Source organism: Mercenaria mercenaria, chromosome 18 (genome assembly GCF_021730395.1).
Source record: "Mercenaria mercenaria strain notata chromosome 18, MADL_Memer_1, whole genome shotgun sequence".
In the NCBI taxonomy this organism is placed as follows: Eukaryota; Metazoa; Mollusca; class Bivalvia; order Venerida; family Veneridae; genus Mercenaria; species Mercenaria mercenaria.
The window spans coordinates 42359977-42369458 of record NC_069378.1 but is presented as its reverse complement, the minus strand read 5'-3'; the positions used below and the strand labels follow the sequence as shown (position 1 = coordinate 42369458).

The 9482-nt window shown below is 32.6% G+C and overlaps 1 protein-coding gene across 1 annotated transcript; it reads right to left on the bottom strand.

Moving 5' to 3' along the window:
- Nucleotides 1–5121: 5121 nt before the first annotated feature.
- Nucleotides 5122–8912, bottom strand: LOC123539109 (insoluble matrix shell protein 2-like). Its single transcript, XM_045323592.2, has 3 exons — nucleotides 8582–8912; nucleotides 6209–6268; nucleotides 5122–5535 (listed from the first exon to the last, which is right to left on the bottom strand). The coding sequence occupies exons 1-3, from the start codon at nucleotides 8777–8779 to the stop codon at nucleotides 5431–5433; spliced, it is 363 nt and encodes a 120-aa protein (XP_045179527.2). The 5' UTR covers nucleotides 8780–8912; the 3' UTR covers nucleotides 5122–5430.
- Between the last annotated feature and the right edge of the window lie 570 nt (nucleotides 8913–9482).

Below are 9482 nucleotides of genomic sequence, written 5' to 3'. Positions count from 1 at the left end.
TTTTTTTTTTTTTTTTCTTTTTTGCTTAACTAATGTTATCTTCATATTGATGGAAATTGCTTGAATATGCACAATGGCATGTAAAACAATATTTATATTTAATCTTTAAGCTGTTTACCACGGAGGCATCAAACTGACGAGAATGCCTTGTGCGGAGATCATGCGGTCGAAAACTTTTGAGGCCATGACCCTCCACATGACACAAGCACTTGTTTATAATGATGTGAAGTTAAAGAATGATTCGAATCAGATTATAGTATTTTTTTTTACATATGACATTAATTTAAAAAAGTATAAATTGAACTGAAAATTTGAACAGGAAACGAGTGTATAAAGATGATGACTTTATGTGATCATACATTACATTTATCAATACTTCAACCGTCAAATTTAGCACAACATTGTCACTTTTAACAGTTATTCGCATCCTCGTGAATGTTGAACTGTATTGACATTTCAAATAACATATTAAAATTTGCCACAAATATTAAAGAGACCATATATCATTAATAAAAAAATGCTAGTCAGCTGTGTAATAGTTCATTACATCCCATCAAGAATCTGAATATTGATTTTCGTCTTTCACGAGATCTGTCAATCACTTTACCAGTACTCAAACGAATGAACTTATTTCACTCACATAACGTAGGAGAAAACTTCTTACATACAATAATAACTTTGGTTAGTTTAATACATTATGATACAGTTAATTATAATTGAGCCGTGCCATGAGAAAACAAACATAGTGGCTTTGCGACCAGCATGGATCCAGACCAGCCTGCGCATCAGCGCAGTCTGGTCAGGATTCATGCTGTTCGCTTTCAAAGCCTATTGCAATTAGAGAAACCATTAGCGAACAGCAAGGATCCTGACCAGACTGCGCGGATGCGCATGCTGATCTGGATCCATGCTGGTCGCAAAGCCACTATGTTGGTTTTCTCATGGCGTGGCTCATATGTCTTTATGGATTCTTCGGGGTAAAATGCGTATAACACGTTTCTTACCCCTACGAGCCCATCCAGTATTGTGCAGATTTCTAGACTAAGTTTAAAAAATTCATATACAATGTATACAATTTGTGACAAAAGGCATTGAAAAATGAGTATGCATATAAAGAAGTAAATATGTAAGTTCCATTTTTAATATTTTTCATTAACGTCTTTACAGATCATTTTATAATACAACTCACTTTCAGGATGCCTTAGTTAACTTATTTAAGGATCCTTCGCGTTTGAAATAATGGTAATATTTCCAAAGAGTATCTCTAAATTTTTTAAATGCATTAAAAATATATGCTTGCCTTAAAATTGATATTATCAAATATATTTTAAAAAATCAGAAAATAACCTGCAACTACTAATTGAAAATCCTTCTAAAGATGTATTATTGATGGTAGATCAACCACGCTGAGAACAACATTACTAATTTCAGCATTCTTCTTGTCAATAGTGTTTCTAACCACTACTTGCACTTGCAACATTATAGAGCTGTAGGTCTAATGTTAATACAATGTATCTTGTATTGAACACTGACACTTTGGATGGATTAGTTATCCAAATCGTATCTGAGTGACATTCATGACCCTAAGAAAACATGTGAAAGTTTGATAAATATATATGCATTATTTACAAGTGTAATATTATCCATAACATATCTGAAAATAGTATAGTACAGTTGTTCTAAGACGTGATACATTATAATTTGGTCAATACTTTCACTATGATTCATTCTTATTTCTAAAAAATTATGAGAGAATCATCTTGAATCCTTACGTTTTAAAGAGTTATTTGTCCCGGAAAACATAATATGAGCCGCGCCATGAGAAAACCAACATATTGGGTTTGCGACCAGCATGGATCCAGACCAGCCTGCGCATCCTCGCAGTCTGGTCAGGATCCATGCTGTTCGCTTTTAAAGCCTACTGTAATTAGAGAAACCGTTAGCGAACAGTATGGATCCTGACCAGACTGCGCAGATGTGCAGGCTGGTCTGGATCCATACTGGTCGCAAAGCCACTATGTTGATTTTCTCATGGCGCGGCTCATATTATCTTCTCATATTATTATTACGCTTTGGATAGTAATTTAAGCGTGTATTCCCGTATGAAAACATTTAGAATATTACTAGTATCTTATTTACAAATGTAAGACTGTCTTGATGTTAACGCGAACGAGGAAGACACAAAAGATGACGTCACAAACCAAAGACATGCAGATTAGCATTTAAGTACTGTTTGTATATAGAAATGTGAGTTTGACATATCAAGTACAAGTTCTATTAACTATTAATGTCGTTACAGTGTCGTCGCTTTTGCAAGATATGTGAAGATATTTTGCATTTATTTTATATATTAACAATATAAAAAAACTTACTTCGTTCTACTTATAAGCAGCCACGGGTTCCTTCAGCGTTCCTTTTAGATGTTGAGCTGCTAGTATCATTGAATCGAGAACTTTTGTGTTGTCAAGTGACAATACTTGAAATCCATTTACATCAAATGGAACATGAAAACATTTGCAAAAACAAACCAAACTTAATAAAACAAGCAAACTTAAAGTGGACTGATGCATCGTAGAAAACAAATTCAGAAACTTTCAAATGGCTTCAGCTTACGAAACAAATTTAAGAAACATAAGACTATGATAAATATTTATGTGCCTTGTTTGACAACCTCCTTTAGTTACGAGGTTCTGGTGCAACTCCAGCTCTCCATCTTTTTATGCGATTATATTACATAGCGAATGTTAAACTCACATTTGTAATTGTTGTTTGGTCTTCAGATAGGTACATATAGTGCATATTGCATTTGATATTTATTCCAAGGAACATATGGTTGGGCAATTAGAAATATCATGTATTTTAAACGGAAACTAGTGGTGGGACAAGAGTTCATTTGTTTGCATTGACGAGTTATAACAGGGTTATAACTTTGAAAATATTTATTCGTTTTATTATCATTCCGTTTGTTGGTAATGAATCATGATTCTAAAATGCATTTTGTCAAACTTATGGCCTTTTTTAACTGAGATTTTTTTTTTTTTTTTTTTTTTTAATTTTTTTCAGGTCCACTTTCCTTGAATGCTGTAAGAGCTCTGTATCATTTAACTTTGAACACTTTTTCTTAATCAGCATCAATGAGCATTTACATATTCCAAAACCTATTGACTATCGTTTCAGAATAAATTATATTATGCTTAGGAACACCTTAAACACAGATACTTTCATCCAGTAAAGTTTAGATATTATATTAAAGAGGAAAAGTGTTATGGTTCTATGTTTTTTCTTCACATATTAATAATAAAAATGTGTACAATTTCAAAGCTTCTTTTTCCCGCGACAAGATGAAGAAAGCTCCGAAAATTTTGGTGAGATGCAAATGATGTATAGATATGGGGACAAATATTTTGTGATGCTACACGTAGGATAATGTACGTGTTGCAAACGAATGGCATAGATTTATAATCAAATTTCCTTAATTATATCGATATTTCTTTGTAGCTACTGTTATATCGCATAATTTTACAATTAATGTAAACCTAGAAATGGTTTCGCGCTATTTAAGTAAGCGACTTTCGCGGTTGGTGTGTATCCGTGTTTTGCAGCCGCGAACCAGTTAGCTACAATGAAAACGCGAAAGTTTTTAGTTTTCATTGTACATGACAATAATGCTATGATTTTCCGTTTATATTCTAAGCCAGTAATAGAAACCTGCTTTGAAAAGTTTGACATGATAGTTTTATCAATTGAGATTTTTTATAATGTAGAAATCTTTTGCTATAGTATTATATAATGATATCACGGATCAAGTTATTTAAGCAAAAATGAGATATAAGCAAATACATCGTATATAGGACAATATGCAAACATTTTATTTAAGTGAAAATTGGTAATTATGTGAAACACTGTCAATAGTGATGTATTTGTTTGAGCCCCTTGGCTATGTTACCGTATCAAATAAAAAAATATATTGTTAAAACACTGTTACCTTTCTCAGCCATGGTCCAGTTATCACAGACAATAATGCCTATGTTTGTTTGATCAATACTGATTACAAAAGAAGTCCGTATAGACATATTGATCTGCTTTCATTTTCTTATACTACTATACAGTGATTTGTGATTACAAACGGTAAAATGTGTAACGTGGAATTCACTCACGATCTCAAAGTAGGGTAAATTGAAAATGTATTAAAGATAAGTGACCAATTACTAGTATTTGCCCAATTTATGTGCAGCCTTCCTTGTAATTTTACCTGCGACCGTTTGTTATGTGCTTAAGCTATTAAGTTTTAGCGTATTTCGCGACAGACGTACACCGCAAATCTTCTTAGCCGCTAAATCGTCTGTCGTCATAAAAACGCGAAATATAGTTTTCGCGAACGTTTCTAGGTTTACAGTATTCTTTCTACATATAGATCTATTACCACTATTGTTGTGTGACAGATTTTAATCAGTTTAATTTGATATTTTGAAAATAATTTGAATACATATTCATTAAGTTGTTTTAATGTGAGACGGACGATAGGAAAGTTTGCACATTCCAGTGATCTTGTTTTCCAGACAGGAAAGAGAAGATTGATAGAATTAAAACTCCAGGTACGCTTGCCGCTATTACATAAATGACAAACGGTTGAAAATGGCGTTAAACAAGGGAAATGTTATTGCGAAGTATCTTTGTCTGTAGATGACAACTGCCGGAAGATGTAACATGACATGTGGGTGAATAATATCTATATCCAATGTTTAGTTGAAAACAACAGAGGAACAATCTGAAGCTAATGTTTTGTGGTCAAAACTTAACTAGGAGGCCGTTTTGGGTCATGACCTTCCACATGACAGAAACACTTATTTATCAAGAAGCGAACTTTAACAGTGATTCGAGTAAGCCTGAAGAATTTTTTTCACAACAGACATTAATTAACAAAGTATAAAATAAACTGAAGAAATGAATAACACACAACCATGTAATGATGACGACTTTATGTGATCATATATTACATTCATCAATACCTCAAATGTCATAATTAGCATAACTCCTTGACTTTTAATAGTTATTCGCATCCTCGTGAATGTGAAAACTGTTTAAACATTTAAAATAAGGAATTAGAATTAGACACAGATATTGTGCATTTAAAAGATTTATTCTGTACCAAATATAATTAAAAACACATGCTTACAATATGTTAGAATTGCATGAACAATTTGCGGTGCAATACTTTGTTAATCTTTGAGAAAACATTTAACCAAGAATCACAATAAAGCTTTTCCACTTTCACGACTGCAACCGAGATATGTCCATAAGTTTGGTAGTATTTAATTTCTAAAAACAAAACTTATGACTAGTTTTCACAGTATGATACAGTTATTAAATAGAGTGTATGCACTTTGCTCCATGAAATGCGCTTTTACAAGTTTCTGATGCCTACAACAGTCAGTATTGTGTAGGATTCGAAGATACCTCAATGCAACCTGTATTGAACACTGTTACATTCGAAGGATTAGTTATCCACACCGCATCTGCGTGACATTCAAAATCCTGAAAAACACGTGAAAGTCTGATAGTCATGTATTCATATTTAAATGATATATACATACAATAATGCTAAAAATAGTAATAAATTTAAATGGTGTGTCTGTTAACATTCGTAACTATTGGCCGCGATCCGAAAATGTTACAGATTTGTGTTTAAATTTGTAATATCAGCTATTCATCATAACTGATATTATATGTTTGCCAAAACGGAAGAAATGCACAGTTTTGTTCTGTCAATAAATAGTTTTATAAATTGTATTCAAATACATTAAAACTACATTACCAAAATAACATCCACAAAATTGTACTAAACAAGGTCATAATTATTTCAAGTAAATTCAATCTTATTATAACATTTGCATTATAATATATACAGATTCTTAGTATGAGCCGCACCATAAGAAAACCAACATAGTGCGTTTGCGACCAGACAGAATGGATCCAGACCAGCCTGCGCATACTGTTCGCTTTCAAAGTCTATTGCAATTAGAGAAACAGCATGGGTCCTGACCAGAATGCGTGGATTTGCAGGCTGGTCTGGATCCATGCTGGTAACAAATGCACTATGTTGGTTTTCTCAAGGTGCGGCTCATATATTGATTCGAACCTTAGATTCCTATTAGACTAGACTGAGCTTACAGATAATGTTTTTGAATATTAGTTTAACAAAACTTACTTTTCCCTGTTGAAATCCACCTTGGAATGACACTCGGTATAAATCCCAGTCTGGAATGGTCTAGAATATAAGATTGGTGATAATTGTTTGACAGTCTTACATACAATATATATACATATGATATGTACATATCAAATACTTGAATATACTGCATGCGTTACTATTTTGTTCTGGCATTGTATATTTGTTACATTCGCCGCTGCTAATGTTTCACATACTTACAGCAAACTGAATATGATATAAAACATTTAGATATCAGTATCCTCAAGGGTAGGAATACTTTTTACTTTTCAAGCTGCATTATTTGGAAGCAGTTAAACCGTGGTGCTAGTTCTGAGCAATTATTATAATGTTAAACATGACATGTCCATCCTCTGTATTTATTTTAATTGATATTATGCATAAATAATGTTATTATTTTTCATGTAACACGTGATTTGATCTTTACATTAGATTATTATTGTATACACAATGTGTATTTGATATGGCAATGTACTTTGTACAAGTCAAACAAAATTTATCTTCTGTTCTGTTCTGTTCTGTTAGACATAAGTACCAAACATCGTCACTGTGCATAGTTACGCTACATTTCAGGAGCTTTTTACATGTCACAGTGAAAAATATCGTATGTATTTTTTTCTGGGAAGAAACTATAAAATCGTTATTTCACACATTAACACCATATCTAACTCGTGGCAATGTCACTCGTGAAAATATTGCTTCTGGGGTGCACTTTTAAAAATTATTTCAATCTAACACAGACGCAAAAAAGAAATGTTTTTCTGCACATTTTTTTCAAACATGTTATGTGTATTCACATGACAACCGACATTCCAAAACACCAATGCACCTTTACAAAACAGACGTTCGTATCTAGCAATTATTTTAATATATTACTACTTCTTTTTTCTTAGTAAACTGTGTTTAAATATTTCCAAAATATTCAAATGTATGATTTCATATATGCAATATACATACTTCTTTAATAGATGACATTAAATATAAATGTCATGTTTGACGACGTCGCATAACTAGTAAAATAAAGCTCTGTACGAATATTGTTTTCTTTATTTTGTTGTGTGTGTTACTAATTTTGCAGCGCCCCAACATAAGATTTTCTTATCGTTTGAATACGCCTACAATAATTTTTTCTCTAGAGTTTTCTTCCATCATGCTAAAACTAGTTGATTCTGTGTAACATTATGATCTTTTTCTTTCAATTGATCAAAACCAGCTCATAATAACGTGGTCAAATTTTTTTCATATGAAATGATAGTGTAAAATTTAACTCAGATCCTTTGAACATCGGACACAAAGTTTTCAAATCAATATCTTAAAGTATTGGACCCCTAATAGCAATGTTTAAAAAATGGCATTTGCTTGGTATTTTCTTAAAGTTGACCATGTTTTACACTGTGTTGCAAATTTTAAACAACTTTTACCGTGCCGTTTTTGTAAATTTAGTATAATTTATGGTATTTCCTCACGCTGAAGAAGAGACAACATTCAATGTGATAGCCACTATCTAAAACGATTGCAGAGAATTCATTACAGCATTTAATTTGATAAAAGAAACATCAAACTATTGTTAAACAATTATAAATCACAAAATAAAACTATAAAAATCTTTTTTTCTAGGGTGCCTCAAGTAGACAGATTTAATGAGACAGAATTCTAACTCCAACATTGAAAAATTAAGGTCGAAACCTGTGGGTCTGTTTTGACTTTTGCTCATGTCATTCAAAATTAACATTGCGGCAATAGTAAAACCTACCTGCATTTCTTCCACAATATGTAATCTAAAGAATGAAGGCAAAATAGAGAACTTTTACCGTACGTAACTCAACTCAATATTTTTAAAGATGTCTAATTCTACCCCTCCTGATTCGGAGGTAAATTCACATTGAACAGCAAAAAAATCGCTTATAAAATGAAAATTTTCCACTTTTGTTCAACACATGCATAATTAGTTTTGAAAGTAGTAAAAACTTACTAGAAAAAAAGGAAAACATTGAAAAAAAAATTTGGTCCCAGTGGGGTTTGAACATACGCACCCCCCCCCCCCCCCCCCCCCCGCCCCCACTCCCCCTGAAAATTGCAGTCAAAGTAGGCTTATGGCAGAAATTGAATACTCTTCATAAAGGAGATACTGTATTACGGGTCCAATACCTTTAATGGATTCAACGAATCTACATAATACGATAAATTCAAAATTAAGTAACTGTCACCTTTCTGATATTTGAAAAATATTCCACTCCACTCAATTATACATCAGTCATATATCAATTATTTCATCTCAGAATCTACAAATAATTCATTAACACTTTCCCATTTAACTTTTTTAAACGATACATGTAAAATATAGAAACTTACCTCATCCCACTTAAAAGCAGTGACTGGTTCCTTCAGCGCTCCTTGGAGATGTTCAGCTGATAGAATCATTGAATCCAGAACTTTTTTGTTGTCAAGTTGCACAGCTTTCCATCCATTAAGATCAAAGGGAACGTGAATGCATGTGCAAGAACAAATCAAACTTAATATAACGAACGCATTTAGTGTAGACTGAAGCATTGTTGTATCAAGCCAACAAAGTCAACAGTCAGACGCGTTTGAATGGCCCAAGCTTACTAAACAAATCAAAAACGCCGTTTCCTTTTTTATTGCAAGAACATGATTAATTTTTATGTGGTTTGTTTGACAACCTGCCAAAGTTAAAAGGTTCCGGTGCAACTCCTACGTACCATTTTATAAGCAATCTTACCATGTAACGACAGTTTAACTCCCATTTTGAATTATTTATTTGTCCATAAAAATAGAAGTAGATGTAGTGTATATTGCATTCAATATATAATTATATAGCTATATTCATTCCACGAAGGAGAAAGTGGCGCAACTGAAATATCATCTATCTTTAATAGAAACTAATCAGGAATGAGTTCTCACTTGGTTTATCATCAGAAAATTAGATGCCTACCTGATAATCTAACTCTCGCATGCATTTCGTCGAAACAATTGTCTTTTGTTCATTTAGACAATTGGAATATCTCGTTTTAATTTTTTCCTTAGGGCCAGTTAACTTAAATAATATGAATGTTATAGCTTTGAAAATGTGTACACTTGTTTATTGTCATTAGTTTCCTTTGATATGAATGATAACTGTCGTTTGCATTTTGTATGGCCCTGATTAACTTTGAAACCTAAAGGCAGTACTCAAACACCATTCTTCGATTACGTATTCTAAGACTTATAACTGACATTCAGTCAGTCAGATTCG